Genomic DNA, 16212 nt, shown 5'->3' with positions numbered 1-16212 from the left:
TTGAAGCAAGATTGAAAAAATCGGAGAAATTATCAAGGTGAAGTGGAGAGAAAAATGGGATCTAAGGAGACGAGGACTGGCTACCTTAAAGCCAGCATACTATTAAGAGTATCTCTCAAGAAGGCAGCTGGGATAGAGAAAAGGTCACTAAGGCAATGATGGTTGAAGGGATAGCCTGGGATGGGAAATGTGTGCTGAAAATAGACAGAGGAGCAAACATCATGGCCTCTCACTATCTGTATTGCAAACCATAATATCCATAAATAGAGAGTAAGAGGGAAATTGTCTGCCGTAGGGGGATGGGTGAGCTGGGGGAGGGTTACTGGGGAAATTGGTAGTGGAAAATGCACACTGGTGAAGGGATGGGTATTTGATCATTGTATGACTGAAAATCAAACATAAAAGTTTTATAACTGTAGCTCACCGTGATTCAAAACTTTTTAAAAAATTAAAAATTAAAAGTATCCCTTCTCTTCAACGGTCACTCCAGTTGACAGGAAATCAATAATTACAGATAAGTTGGCATTCCTGTAATAACTGGCATTCGCATAAATTCCAGTTTGATCCATACACTTGTGTATGACTTCACAGATATAGAGTAAGACATGAGTACATGCAGCGATACCAGGAAAAGATATTGTGATTTAAGTGTAATCAGCTCAAGTTGTCAAGAATCATTGTGATACCAGAAGGGCAGATAATAGAAGCCCCAGTAAGAGAAGGAATATTTCTTTATGGAAATATCATGAAGTTTAAAATATTCCTTATGAAGCTCCTCACTACTCAAAAGTAGTTAAACAACAACAAATGTTTTATAAAGATGTATTGCAGCTGTGTTGCTCATTGGTCAAAATAGAAACCATGTGGAAATGTTTTAGGATAGGACTAAATTTAAAATGAGCAAGTCACTTCAGAAAGCACTTGAAGTAAGTACCTCATTTTTCAAAATTGTTTTCCCTGATGTGACTTTGAGCTGATTTAATACTCCAAAATAAGTAATCTGAAAAACTGGTAAGTTCAAATTTCATCAACTCTACTTATGGTCAATTGTAATCAATCTCTTTTACAGAAAATTGTATTGAGATTATTGAAAGCTCATTCAAATACTTGTGCAAGCATATACAGTTTGCATGGATTTAGTCTGAAAAATAGTCCCATAATTTTATATGGCCTTTTTTCATTGCAGTCATTTCAAACTAACAGGTGCACATGCCTGAAAGATTAGTACAATAGCCAATATCTCACAAATGGTAATTTTGTGTCCAGACTTAGGGCTGGATAAACTTGGATACAGGGATACATGTGAAAGTACTGTTTATGCATTTCTATAACTACACAGACACACACATAAAAATCATATTATAAGAAAAACAGCTATTGTGCAGTTTTCTTAAAATAGTCAAGGTATAGTTAACTAGTGAGATATTTTACAAGTGTCAATTATACAAAAAAGATGCTAAGATAATTTCTCAATCTGATTTCTAGAAGGTTTATTATACCTTCATGCATGAAATCCCAAACCTAGGAATTACAAACTAAATATTTAAATAAGTAAATAAATATATGCTTTTTGGAGGTCATTCTAAGACAAACTGTCAATAGGCTAAAGAAAGACTCAGGAAACTTAAGGGGGTATATTCAAGAATTTGCCCCGTTATGAATCTGTCACTGTCCTTTCACTGTCCTCCCATTGTTCATCGATTTGCTTGAGTGGGCCCAGTAACGCCTCCATTGTGAGACTTATTGTTACTGTGTTTGGCATATTGAATACATCATGGGTAGCTTGCCAGGCTTTGCCGTGTGGGCGAGATACTCTCGGCAGTTTGCTGGGCTCTCCGAGAGGGGCAGAGGAATCGAACTCGGGTTGGCCATGTTGGCTGCTTGTAAGGCAAACACCCTACCACTGTGCTATCGCTCCAGCCCATGGTAAAGAAGGTAAAGGCCCTCCCGTTGATCGTCGATTTGCTCGAGCGGGCCCAGTAACGTCTCCATTGGAGACTTTGTTGTTACTGTGTCTGGCATATCGAATACTCTCAGTAGCTTGCCGGGCTCTCCGAGAGGGGCGGAGGAATCGAACTCGGGTCAGCCATGTTGGCCGCTTGTAAGGCGAACGCCCTACTGCTGTGCTATCGCTCCAGCCCATGTTATGAATAATTTTATTTAATAATAAAAGCAAAGAAACAACTGTATTTTTATAAAACATGAACGTTGATTGATATTATATTATAAATAAGAGGTCATATACTAAAAATTATTCAATCACTTACAATAAGCTATATTATCCTCCTAACACAATATGGTATTATTATTATCATTACTATTTTTGGTGATAAATTCAAGTTAGCACAACATGAAGCAAGGGGTTCTTACTATGAAGCAATAATATTGAAAACAATTTTTGAAAGTTCCAAATGATGGCAAATTAAATATGAATCATCAATTTACACTCAATATAAAGAAATTCAATGTGTTTCTATGTTCTTGACATATGAGAGGTCTGACAGTGTAATTTGCATAAATTAAGTTGCAGTATATATACAATATAGCACGTTAAATATGCAATATACTACATGCACAACACACGTGATACAGTTAAACCATACTATGTTGTTTGTATTATATGGAAATGTGTATAATATACAGTATATGCTAATATACTTTTATATTATAGCATCCATGGTGAATATCTACTTTTAAAATATCGACTTTTATATTTACGATATCTATGGTATAGTGTAAATAATATAGCAAATTTACATATCAATATATTATATATCATTTTGTATTATATCTAATTTATGTGCTCATATATATTAAGAATGTACTAAATATTGATGTATATGCTGTATGTGCATGTAAGTATATGCACATATTTATTTTTCACATATAGAATATACAAATATCACTCCAGAAATAATTTCCCCTAATATGTACTTATAGATAGAGCTGGGTGAAAAAAAATAAAATAATGATAGTATGGAAGGTAAGGTGAATGCCTTACCCAGTGACACCCTGGGTTCAGTTCTCTGCACAGAGTAGACTTCCCCAAGTACCTCCCAGGGTCATCTCTGAGCACAGAACCAGGAGTAAGCTCTGAACACAGCTGGGTTTAGCACAAATCTCCTTCCCCAAAAGCAGAGCAAAAATAACACACACACATAAAACAGGACCTATACTTTAGTATCTAAAGTGTAAAACTGTAGAACTCCAAGGGGAAAACTAAATATACTAAAATATCCCTGTAACAAATATATGTACCATCTCTTCTATATCTACTAATTTATGTTTATGTGTTTTCATATTTATGTTATTCATATATATGAATTTATATATATTCATATATAAATCGTAAAGGTCCTCCCGTTGATCATCGATTTGCTCGAGCGGGCCCAGTAACGTCTCCATTGGAGACTTTGTTGTTACTGTGTCTGGCATATCGAATACTCTCGGTAGCTTGCCGGGCTCTCCGAGAGGGGCGGAGGAATCGAACTCGGGTCGGCCATGTTGGCCGCTTGTAAGGCGAACGCCCTACCCGCTGTGCTATCGCTCCATGTGTGAGACAATTCCAGCAGAGTTAATTTATATACTTATGTTATGCATATAATGATATGATGTAGTTTTAAAATATGCTTTTTTTTAAAACCTATGTCCTGAGAAAATTCTTTAACAATTTATCTATGGTAGTTTGGCAGCAAAACTGATAACTTTTTTTTTTTTTGCTTTTTGGGTCACACCCGGCGATGCCCAGGGGTAACTCCTGGCTCCAGGAATTGCTCCTGGCGGTGCTCGGGGGACCATATGGGATGCTGGGAATCGAACCTGTGTTGGCCATGTTGGCTGCGTGCAAGGCAAACGCCCTACCCACTGTGCTATCGCTCCAGCCCCATAAAACTGATTACTTTTTTCAGTGACTTTTTTCCCACTATGTAAAAAAAAAAATTGTTGTACTTTTAAGTTTTTTGGATCAAGTAATATGAAATAAATCTGTTACTTGCCTGCCAAGAAGGTAGCTAGGGGATGTTAGGTATTCTGGCGACACTGCGGGTAGGATGGGTGCTACAATTGCATGATCAAAACAATTCTATTATGAACGTCTTTGAAAATCATGGTGTCATAACAAAATATCATGAAAATAAACTGTAAAATCATGAAAAATGAACTGTAATAAATAAAAATAGTTAAAAAATAAATTTTAAACATCCTATTTAAAACGTTAAACAGGAGCACAGAAATCACACAAAGGGTTGAAGTGAATGTTTTGCGTGCTGTATCCAGGGATTTGGTATTTGGAACCAGGAAGTTAGCCCTGTGTGACACTAAGAGAACAAAGCTGGGAGTATCTCTGAGTACCACTGATGCTTGAGAAACGAGTAAAGCTAAGAGAATGTCGTAAAGAAAATTTTTTGATAAGTGATGCTAGAGTAACTGGCAATCTATAAAGAACAATTACAAAAGTGAGTCTGGACCTATCTCATGCTCTTCAAAACCAGATTCTATTTCTTACATGTCAGGTATAAAACTATATAACATTGTTTCAAGATATACAGAAAAAAATCTAAACCACTTTGGATTCGATGATAATTTGGGAACATTCTATAAAATAAATAATAGAGAAGCTGGTTGTTACTAAAAATAAACTGTTTTGCTCTAAAATAACATCTTTAAGAGAATATAAATGAGGCTAGGTAGACACCTCCAAGGGCTATGAGGTCCTGAGTTTGATTCTGGCACCTACTGACCTCCATATGTCTCTGGAGATGCCCTGGTGCCTCCCATCACCAAACATTACATGTGGCCTGAGCATTGAGCCACTAGGCCTGCACAGTTGGGCTAAGGACTGCTGGGCATGACCTGGGTATTCCCATAACACTATTGTGGAGATCCATTCTCCCCCTAAAAAAGTAAAAATTGAAAATCATAAAATCATACCAGAAAGTCTATTCAGAAAATATTTGACTTCTATGTTCATGCAACATTGTTGACAATATCAACAATCTGGAAACCACGTCCAAGAAGAGAAAGCTAGAGAAAGAAATTATAGTACATAGGTAAAGGTAAAGGTAAAGGCCCTCCCGTTGATCGTCGATTTGCTCGAGCGGGCCCAGTAACGTCTCCATTGGAGACTTTGTTGTTACTGTGTCTGGCATATCGAATACTCTCGGTAGCTTGCCGGGCTCTCCGAGAGGGGCGGAGGAATCGAACTCGGGTCGGCCATGTTGGCCGCTTGTAAGGCGAACGCCCTACCGCTGTGCTATCGCTCCAGCCCATAGTACATAGACACAGTGGAAAACTACTCAGTGATAAGAAACAATGACAGTGGAGGACAGACTGAGATTACAGAGGTAAGATAATTCCCTTGCAAGTATTCAGCATGAGATCGATCCCTGGCATGGTCTTCCAAGCCCCACCAAGAGTGATCCCTGAGTTCACAGCCAAGAGAAAACCATGAGTACCATTGAGTAGTGTCACAGATATGGAAATTAAATAAATGAAGTCAGGCAATTTGCTGCTACATGGATGAATCCAGAGAGGATTATGCTGAGGGAAGTTAGTCAGAAGGAGAGGGGAAAACACGGAATAATCACATTTACATCTAGGATATAAAGAGATAAAGTAGGGAAACAGCAAATTTCCCAAGATAACAGAAAATGAGAACTGTTGTTTAGTAGGAAGCACCACAGTCCAGAGGTGAGGGACAATGGTAGGAGGAAGAAGACACTCTAATGGTGCTCGACTGTTCTATTTATGAAAGACTGTGGTTATGGATATTGTAAATCATGGTGCCTAGAAGAAAACAAAATTAAAAATTAAGACAAAGAAAAAGAAGAAGAAAAGCTTCAGACTGGGACTAAATATTTGCAAAAGGCTCATCTTGTTAAGTTCAATTATCTAAAATAGATAGTGACTGTTCATCCCCAACTCTGTGCCGGGTCTTCTTACTCCCCTACTTTGTACACTTCCACATACACCAGGGCCCCCCTAGGGGGCGTGGCCTCTTCAGAAGTGGGCGTGGCATAATTTGGGATCAGCTGAGACTCACGCGGCCATATGAAATTTACCCATACCTAGCAATCTTGTGTAACATCTCATCTCCATACCTCCACACCAACATGAAGAAACAATGCAAATCCACACCATGAGGGGAGGATGATGAAAAGAGAACAGAAGACTCAGTAGGTGCTACTCACCTAAGGGACCTCTCTGAGAAAGAATTCAGATATGAAGTAATGAAGATGTTCAATGAACTCAATGAAACAGTGAGACAGATATCCAGTAAATTAAAGGAGGACATAAAAGAAACAATCGAGAAAATACGGGAAGAAATGAGAGCAGAAATTAGAAAGCTATGCACAGAAATGTCACGAATAAAAGATTCCATAGATAAAATAAAAAACTCAGTCTGTGCCCTCAACAGTAGAATGGCCACAGCTGAAGACAGAATCAGTGAGCTGGAAGATCAACTGCATGAAGTCTACAAGCAACAACAAACAATGGCAAGAGACCTCAAAATAGTTTTAGAGCGAATCAGGGTCCTAGGAGATGATTCCAAGAAGAACAGCATTAGAATCATTGGAGTACCAGAAGGTCAGGGAAAAAATCCCAATGAAAAAGCTACAGTTAAATCCTAATGAAAAACTATGGTTAAACAAATCATTGCTAAAAAGTTTCCAGGGCTGAAAAATGTAGCCATTCAGTTTCAAGGCGCCCTAAGTGTGCAGCTAAAAGACGCGAACAAAAACACTTGAAGACATATCTTCGAGTGTTAGAATGATAGATGCTGCGGATAGACACATAACTGCAAGCATCAAGGTCAAAGAAAGAAATCACATACAAAGGAGCACTCCTTAGATTCACAGCACACCTATCAGAGGAAACCCTACAAGCCCGAAGGCAATGGTGGGATATAGTGAAAAAACTCACTGAAATGAAAGTTTCACCAAGAATACTCTATCTGGCTAAACTCTCACTCACACACAATGGAACAGTATACTATTTTGTGGATAAACAGCAGTTCAAAAACTTCACAGACTCAAAACCAAACTAAAAGTAGAACTAAAGGGCCTACTATAAGACAAGACAATCCCTACAAGCACAATAGACCCTTACAGAAAGATGACATAAAACCCCGTAACAATAATCTTTCTCAACATCAATGGTCTAAATTCACCAGTTAAGAGACACAGAGTGGCAAAATGGATTCAGAGACAGAACCCAACATTCTGCTATCTACAGGAAACTTATCTGAACAGTCAGAGCAAACACAGACTCAAAGTTAAAGGATGGAAAACAATCCTGCAAGCAAACAGCTCCCTCAAAAAAGCTGGGATGGCCATACTAGTATCTGACAACATTAACTTCACGTTGAAAAAGATTAGAAGGGACAGCGAAGGCCATTTTCAATTTATCAAGGGATACGTACAACAGGAAGAAAATGCACTCTTAAATGTATAGGCACCTAATAAGGGAATAGCCAAATATTTTAAAAGACTGCAACATATTTTAAGTAAGACAATGCTAGCAACACAACAGTAGCAAGAGAATTCAAGATCACCTCATCACCTATGGATAGATCAACAAGAACAAAACTCATCAAGGAAACATTGGCTTTGAAGGAAAAAATAGAAGAGAGAAGTCTAATAGACCTACAGAGAACTTTACACCCCAAAAAGAAAGACTACACATTCTTCTCCAGTGCACATGGAAAATTTTCCAAAATAGACCATATGCTAGGCCACAAAACATACCTCAATAGAATCAGGATGATAGAAATAGTATCAACAATCTTTTCAGACCACGATGCACTGAAGATAGAAGTGAATCACACAAAGACACGGAAAACCAAATCAAACACCTGAAAATTAAGCAACTCAATGTTGAACAATGAGTAGACCAGGAAGGAAATCAAGCATGAAATCAAAAGATACCTGGAAACAAATGAGAATGAAGACATGAGTTAGCAGAACCTATGGGATGCGGCGAAAGCCATGTTAAGGGGAAAATTTATAGCTCTGCATGCATTTCTCAGGGAAGAAGAAAGGATTCACATAAAGAACTTGACCTCACAGCTCAAGATCTTAGAAAAGGACCAACAAAAGGAGCCCAAAGCATGCAGAAGGAAAGAGATCATAAAACTTAGAGCAGATATCGACAACATGGAAACCAAAAAAAAAAATTCTAAAAGATCAATGAAACCAAGAGCTGTTAGTCAAGAAAATATACAAGAAAGATAAACCACTATCAAGACTCACAAAGAAATAGAGAGGGAGAACCCTAAAAAACCCTATCAGAAATGAGAAGGGGGATATCAAAACAGAATCCAAAGAAATTCAAAAGATCATCAGAGACTACTTTGAAAGTTTGTATGCCTCAAAACAAGATAACCTAGAAGAAATGGAAAAGTTCCTGGATTCCTATTATCTCCCAAGGCTGAATCAAGAACATCTATAATACCTGAATAATCCTACTAATATCAAAGAAATTGAAACTGTAATCAAAAGTCTTCCCAAAAACAAAAGCCCAGTCCATATGGACTTAGTAGCGAATTTTTCCAAACATGTAAAGACGACTATTGCCAGTTCTTCTCAAGCTTTTCCAGGAAATTGAAGAAACACAAAGTTTCCCAAACAGTTTTTATAAAGGTCTTATCTCTCTACTATCAAAAGGAAACAAAGACACCACAATAAAAGAATACTGCATGCTGATATCCCTGATGAATACGGATGCAAAGATTCTCAACAAAATACAAGCAAACAGAATTCGACAACTCATCAAAAAGATCATACACCATGACCAAGTGGGATTAATCCTGGGGATGCAAGAGTGGTTTAACATTCGGAAATCAATCAACATAATCCATCATATCAACAAAAGAAAAGGAAAAAAAATATGATCATACCAATAGATGCAGAGAAAGCATTTGACAAGATCCAGCACCCGTTTATGATGAAATCCCTCACCAAATTGGGGATAGAGAGGACTTTCCTCAATATAGATAAAGCCATCTGCCACAAGCCTATGGCAAGCATGATCCTCAATGGGGAAAAACTGAGAGCCTTCTCTTTAAGATCAGGGACAAGACAAGGATGCCCACTCTCTCCACTGCTGTTCAATATAGTACTGGAAGTACTTGCAATAGTGGGCAGGCAAGACAAAGATATTAAGGGCATTCAGGTAGGAAAGGAATACATCAAGCTCTCACTATTTGCAGATGATATGATACTATACTAAAATAACACTAAAACCTCTACCAAGAAACTCCTAGAAACAATAGACTTATATAGTAAAGTTGCAGGCTATAAAATCAATACCCAAAAGTTCATGGCTTTCCTATGAGCAAATAGTGAGAGATAAGAAAATGACATGAAAAAAAATCCATCACAATTGTGCCCCAGAAAATCAAGTTAGGAATCAGCTTAACTGAGGAAGTAAAAGACCTATACAAAGAAAATACAAAATGCTACTTTAGGAAATAAAAGAATACACGAGAAAATCTAAAGATATTTCCTGCATATTGTTTGGGATAATTGACATTGTCAAAATAGCAGAACTCCCCAAAGCATTATACAAATTTAAATTGTTCCCAATAACAACACCCATGACATTCTTCAAAGAAATGGAGCAAACTCTCCCAAAATTCAGATGGAACAATAAGCCCCCGCGAATAGCTAAAGCAATTCTTGGGAAAAAGAAAATAGGAGGAATCAACTTCCCTAACTGCAAACTCTACTACAAAGCAGTAATAATGAAAACAGCATGGTACTGGAATGAATGCAGAGTTTCAGATCAATGGAACTGGATTGAATCTACTGATATCTCCCCCAAAACATATGATCATCTAATATTTGATAAGTGAGCAAGAAATATGAAGTAGAGCAAGAAAACCCTCTTTAACAAATTGTTCTGGCAAAAATGGATAGCTACATGCAAAAAAATGGGCTCAGATCTCTACCTAACACCATGTACAAAAGTAAGATCAAAATTGATTAAAGACTTCAATATCAGAACAGAATCCATAAGGTACATAGAAGACAAGCTTGCAAAACCATCCATGACATTGAAGCGAACAGTATATTCAAAGATGACACTCCACTGGCCAAGCAAGTGAAAACAGAGGTAGACAAATGGGGCTATCTTAAACAAAAATGCTTCCTTACCTCAAAAGGAACAGTGACCAAAATACAAAGACAATCTACAGAATGGGAAAGGATACCCATTAAACAAGGGGTTGATATCAAGGATCTACAAAGTACTGGTTGAACTCCACAAGAAGAAAACATTCAGCCCCATCAAAAAATGGGGTGACAAAATGAGCAGAAAATTTCTCAAGGAAGAAATACGAATGGCAAAAAGGCACATGAGAAAATGCTCTACATCATTAATCATCAGGGAGATGCAGATCAAAACAACAATGAGATATCATCTCACACCACAGAGACTGGCCCACATCCAAAAGAACAAAAGCAACGGGTATTGGTGTGGATGTGGCAAGAAAGAGACCCTCCTTCAGTGCTTGTGGGAATGCCAACTGGTTCAACCCTTTTGGAAAACAGTATGTATGATTCTCAAAAAAATTAACAATTAAGCTCCCATTTGACCCAGCAATACCACTCCTGGGAATATATCCCAGAGAGGGAAACAAGTACAGTCTAAATGACATCTGCACTTCTATGTTTATTGCTGCACTGTTCACAATAGCCAAACTCTTGAAAAAACCTGAGTGCCCGAGAACAGATGACTCGATAAAGAAACCTTGGTACATCTACACAATGGAATAGTATGTAGCTGTTAGAAAAGATGAAGTCATGAAATTTACATGCAAGTGGTACTGCATGGAAAGTATCATGCTAAGTGACATGAATCAGAAAGAGAGGTACAGACATAATAATATTACATTCATTTGGGGAATATAAAGTAACAAAATAGGAGAGTAACACCCAAGAATGCAGAGATAAGTACCAGCAGGTTCACTCCATTGCTTGGAGGCCAGCCACACATGCTAGGGGTAAAGGCAGCTCATATAGAGAAGGGAGAACTAAGTAAAGAGTGTTGGGAGGATCCTTCCAGGATGAGAGATGCATGCTGAAAGTAGACTATAGACCAAACATGATTGATACTCAACGCCTGTTTTGCAAAGCACAACACCCAAAATGTGAGAGAGAACAAAAGGGAATGCCCTGCCACAGATGTGGGGTAAGATGGGGGAATGGAGAGATGGGAGGGATACTGGGATCATTGGTGGGGGAGAATAGGCACTGGTGGAGGGATGGGTACTCGATCATTGTATAACTGAAACGCAAGCACAAAACCTTGTAAGTCTAAAACCTTGTAAGTCTCCAAAACCGTGTAAGTCTATAACTGTACTTAATGGTGTTTCACTAATAAAATTTAAAAATTAAATAAAATGAAATAAAATAGATAGTGAAATCTATTTTGATGGGGCCTTTTAATCAGCCTTCAGGGGCTCCATCAACCACTCTTAAGATTCTTGGCTAATTGGGCCAGTGATTCAGTGCAAGGCTGGAGGATGCAATGCTGTTCAGGTCCTTTGATGCAGGGATCACGCCATCAGGGCTTGTGATCATCAGGTGCAAGACACTGAATCAGAGTGGACTGCAAGCAAGACATGTGTCCTACCACCTGTACTCTCTCTCTCTCTCACCCTGACAAGGAATAATAGAATTCAAATATGAGAAAACAAATGATCTAAAGAAAATAATCAGCCCCAAACTTAATGGAACTTCATTGATGTTTCACTAGAAACATCAAATGCTAAGGAAGCAGCTCATTTCCACCACTCATTTTCTAGAGGTTGAAATGAATTCAACACAATACACAGCCAATTTGAAGACATTTCTTACAAAGTTAAACATACATTTTATCACAAGATATAACCATTATACTGCTTAAAATATACCCAAATGCACTTGAAACTATCCCAAAGATGCAGGCAAAAATTTACTCTCCCAGATTCATGCATCTAATTGAAGAGGAAAAAATTAGGAAAGTTAATTCTCTTGCCAACCAGAACACAGGTTAATTTTTCCAACTTTGTATTCCATTACTACATAGTAAACACCATTATTTCACAACTTCACCCTGTCTTTAATAACTCCCTTATCTTATTTCACTCTATTAATGCTGTAGCATTTCATTTTGTCTAGCTCTCCTTCCTTCTTCCTGCCACTCTCCTCCTGAAAATTGCTTTTCTGTCTCTAAAGTCCACTTTAACTAGTAGTTCTGCTTTTAGATTTCTCTCCAAATCTAAGGGATGAAATCGACATCCCCGACCATATAGTATGTCTCATCATTTGGAACATGCCCTCATCAGTTCCTCACCATAGAATATGCCCTACCTCGATATCTATTCTGTGCTATTCTAACGGTTACATGTTCCTAAAGAGCAGTGATCAACTTGTCTTCATTTTGTTTCTCATTTCTGCACCGTTTAATGCCCAATTCATGCTCAATAAATATACATTTTTCCTTTCCTTTCTTTATTTTGAATGTCTATATCTCTCTATGCATTAAATATAGTTTTTGGTCACTTACAATTGGTAAGTAAAACTCTATTTGTTGCTTTTTCTTCTGAGCTCATGTTAATAAAATAAAGATGTTGGCTTAATTCATAAAAATAGCATCTGGGACTTCTGGGAGGAAACATTAAGGCATATGATCTCAGCCAGACTTTCCTATCTCTAGTAGGTTTCTTAACTACAGATGGGACTTAATTGCTCCTTAAATACAACTAACATTTATGTTTCCACAATATTGCCCACTAGCCATTTAGCACTTCTGCTGGTAATTTTTCTATCTCATATTAATCAATTTTACTATGAAATCTTATTACTCTATAAGAGAGAAATTATAATGTTAAGTTTTCATGCATGTACATAAACCGGAGTCAAGCTCAACAAGTCACTTTTAAAGGTAGAGAATGAGATAAAACAACAGGGGATGTAAACAAAATTCAAGTTGGTATATAGAGTAATCATGACAGAACAGAGGAAACATGTATTCCTAGAAAGGTTTTACTGAGCTTCCTTTCCAAATAAGGGCAAGGTTCTGTTATGTGTTGTTCCATTATGGCAAGGACAGGCGGGTTCTTTCCAGACACTTACCCTCTGACAGCATGAATAAGCCTCAATGATGGGTACGCAGTTCGCACTTTCAGTTTATTCTTAAGGATTAATGCATTAACCCATTCCACGTGCTTCTCTCCTCCTTTGACCATGAAAGCAGGGATCCAAAGGACACTGTCATTCAGCATGGAAAGTCTATGCACAAATTTTTCTCTGTCACTTTCATTCCGAAAGCCTCCAAATGCTCTTTGGATAACTGATGGGTTCATGGTAATAAAATCTGATTTAGTTCCCACATCGGCAGCAAACTCCACCACAGGGGCTAGATTACACCTGAAGAGGAAAAAAATTAATGGACAAATGAAAAACTAAATATGAAACATTCACTCCCAGAGCGGTATTCGGGAAACGAAGAATGGAAAATGAACCTGCTTTAAAGATGGGGAAGGTAAAACAATGATCTGTCTGATAAAATTATGTTTCCAGTAAGTTTAACACCATTTCAGAGCATTGTCCTCAGTGACAAGGAATGCTCAGTAGAAGATTAAAATTCTTCGTTATATTCATATGCTCTTACTTTAATAAACAACATAGTATGAATTGCTAATTGATTGGTTTGTGATGGAATATTCATTGGCCTCTGTTGTCAGGATGTCTGCAATCCAAACCACACTGTTATACAAGAAAGCTGAACACATTAGATACAATATCCAATCTATATCACTTATTGTCAAATTAAAGTCATTTCAACAAATCTACACTTAAGTCAATAAAAATGGCTTTCCTTTACTCTGAGGTCAAAGAAAAACACAACAATTCCTTCTTGTATTTTTCCACAAACATTTTAATTGCCTTCTATTGTTCTGAATAGAAAAAGAAAGTAGAAAAATGGAGTTTTCCATATTCAATATGCTATTTGGAAATGCCAAACAATGCAGAAACATCCTTGCTATCATGCCATGTATCTTTTTATCTATTTTGAGAATACTCTCAAAATTTATGTCTTCCCAGCTAATACTTCCCATGCGTTCCATGGGAACAAAAGGTAGAAGTTGTCACCCCATCTTCTCCACTGAAAAGTTATGATCTTACAAAGTGCCTGGCTCATATCTTATTCTTATAAGTCGATTTCATTCATTCCTACAGCAGCAGTTTGGAAAGTGTAAGCACCTGAAATTGTATTTTGTTTTGTAGTTTTCTCTGATCCTAATTTAATACTGGCGTCTCCCCAGTCTTGGGCAAGAGAATTAGGGGAGCCCGAATGGGGATGCTCTGCTACACTGGGACAAGGGTTCAATGTCATGCTCTGAGGCTGCAGTGCTGTTGAGTGGTGTCCTGCCAGAGATGACCACCTGGGCTAGCCTGGGACTGTGTGGGGGTCTCCAAGGCAGCACCCAATGATGTTTAGGGTACTAGATAGTCTAGGTAATCAAACCAGAATCAGCCACACAAAGAACGTGTATTGTATATTCCAGCACCTGGAACTTTGATTTCAACTGTGTAATGTTCCTTTGATTCTGTCACAGAGAGGTTCAAATACCCAAGTTTAAAAATAAATTTTCCTGTGCCAGAGATATAGTACAGTGGATAGAGTGCTTGTCATGCAAGTGACCAATCTGGTTTTGATCCCCAGCACCCCATACGCTCCCCAGAGCCCACCAGGAGTGATTCCTGAGCATATATCCAGGAGTAAGCCCAGAGAACCCATGGCTGTGGTGCTGGTTGTAACCAGGCCCAAACCCATGAAACATAAATGCTTCATTTAAAAAAAATGGGTGTCGTGCTTAATTAGTTGATAAGTGAAAAATTTTTGTTCTCTATGTCACAATGAGAGAAACCAATTTAATCTTCTTATGTTTCCACAGCTTTGACTATACTATGAAATTTCTCACATTTTGTGCCACAGCTTTAGCGAAACAAATAGACTGCCTGCCTTGCATGTAGCCAGCTGGAGTTTAATTTTCAGGACCCTCTATGGTTTCCAGAACCCACCAGGAGTGAGCCCTGAGCACAGAACTAGGGGTAAACCCAGAGCACCCATGGGTGCACCCACTCTCAACCCTCCAAGAAAGAATGATTATCACACTTCTTTTCCTTGTGCCCCTCTGAAACAACGAAATTTAATTAAAATTAGGGTTTATGCTGCGATTAAACATACTGGCTTCTACATACTTCTTTATAGCCCTTAATGAGGTATCTGAGAGCACTTAGCCACCACGAAAATTATTTCATCTCAAACAGTTTAGTAGAATCTATGCCATCTAAAACAAGCTTCTGAGAGAAAACAAAAATCATAACACTATATACTTTAAAAAATTATTTCATTTCTACATCATATTATTTTATATCTCTGCACCACTATATATTCCTACACTCACCTAATATATCTGTACAACCATTAGATTTTATATTTATTTGCCCCTCCTTGTACTCCATGTATTTCAAATTATTCATAATTTTATATTCCTATCATGATTAGAATATTACAAACAGACAACCCTAAAGAAAGAACAACCAGATGAACAAAACCCTAGTAATCAACTTGCTCATTCATGGAATTCATGGAAAACTGAGAACTTTATAGTTTTTGAAGTAGTAAAATGTGTCTGACACATTTTAGTTTAAAACAGTTTACAAGGCTTTAAAAATAGCCTAAAATTCTAGCCAAGCTAATTTTAAGATGGATTTGCATACTGTGAGAAATATGAATCTTGAGCATCATCACAAACACTTCAGCAGCAGGTAAAAAAGAGGCAAAACCTGTTAACAGCACAGGATGCCTGCTCCTATTAGGGGAAATGGCTTCAGCTCTGTCTTTCTGCTAGCAACACTTCCTCAGGAATTTTTTGTTGAGGATTTTCATTTTACACATACACATGCACACATACGAAACATATTTGCACTTCATTTTCTGCATATTTTCAAAAATAACCTTAGCAGAGCCGGTGAAAGACAGGAAGAAGCAATTCTACTTAATTGTGTTTACAAGAAAAAGCAGTATTTGATTTTCATTTTTATTTCTTATTGACATATTTAAAAGTCCCCACAACCCCATGTTGACACCCACTCTTTTCGTACTGATTGAACATGTTTCAGAAACAGGATTACCTGGCTCTGTGACTCTTGAGAGCTA

General features: G+C 37.7%; 1 protein-coding gene across 1 annotated transcript in view; it reads right to left on the bottom strand.

Annotated features, from left to right (window-relative positions):
- Positions 1-16212, bottom strand: part of ST8SIA4 (ST8 alpha-N-acetyl-neuraminide alpha-2,8-sialyltransferase 4) — a 103844-nt gene that overhangs the window by 47087 nt on the left and 40545 nt on the right. The window contains exon 4 of the mRNA XM_056112568.1: positions 13119-13412. Within this exon, the coding sequence (XP_055968543.1) occupies positions 13119-13412 (294 nt within the window). The remainder of the gene's footprint in view (positions 1-13118; positions 13413-16212) is intronic.

The sequence above is a fragment of the Sorex fumeus genome, unplaced genomic scaffold (genome assembly GCF_029834395.1).
Source record: "Sorex fumeus unplaced genomic scaffold, SorFum_2.1 ptg000018l, whole genome shotgun sequence".
Taxonomy (NCBI): Eukaryota; Metazoa; Chordata; class Mammalia; order Eulipotyphla; family Soricidae; genus Sorex; species Sorex fumeus.
This window is presented reverse-complemented; position numbering and strand designations above follow the sequence as displayed.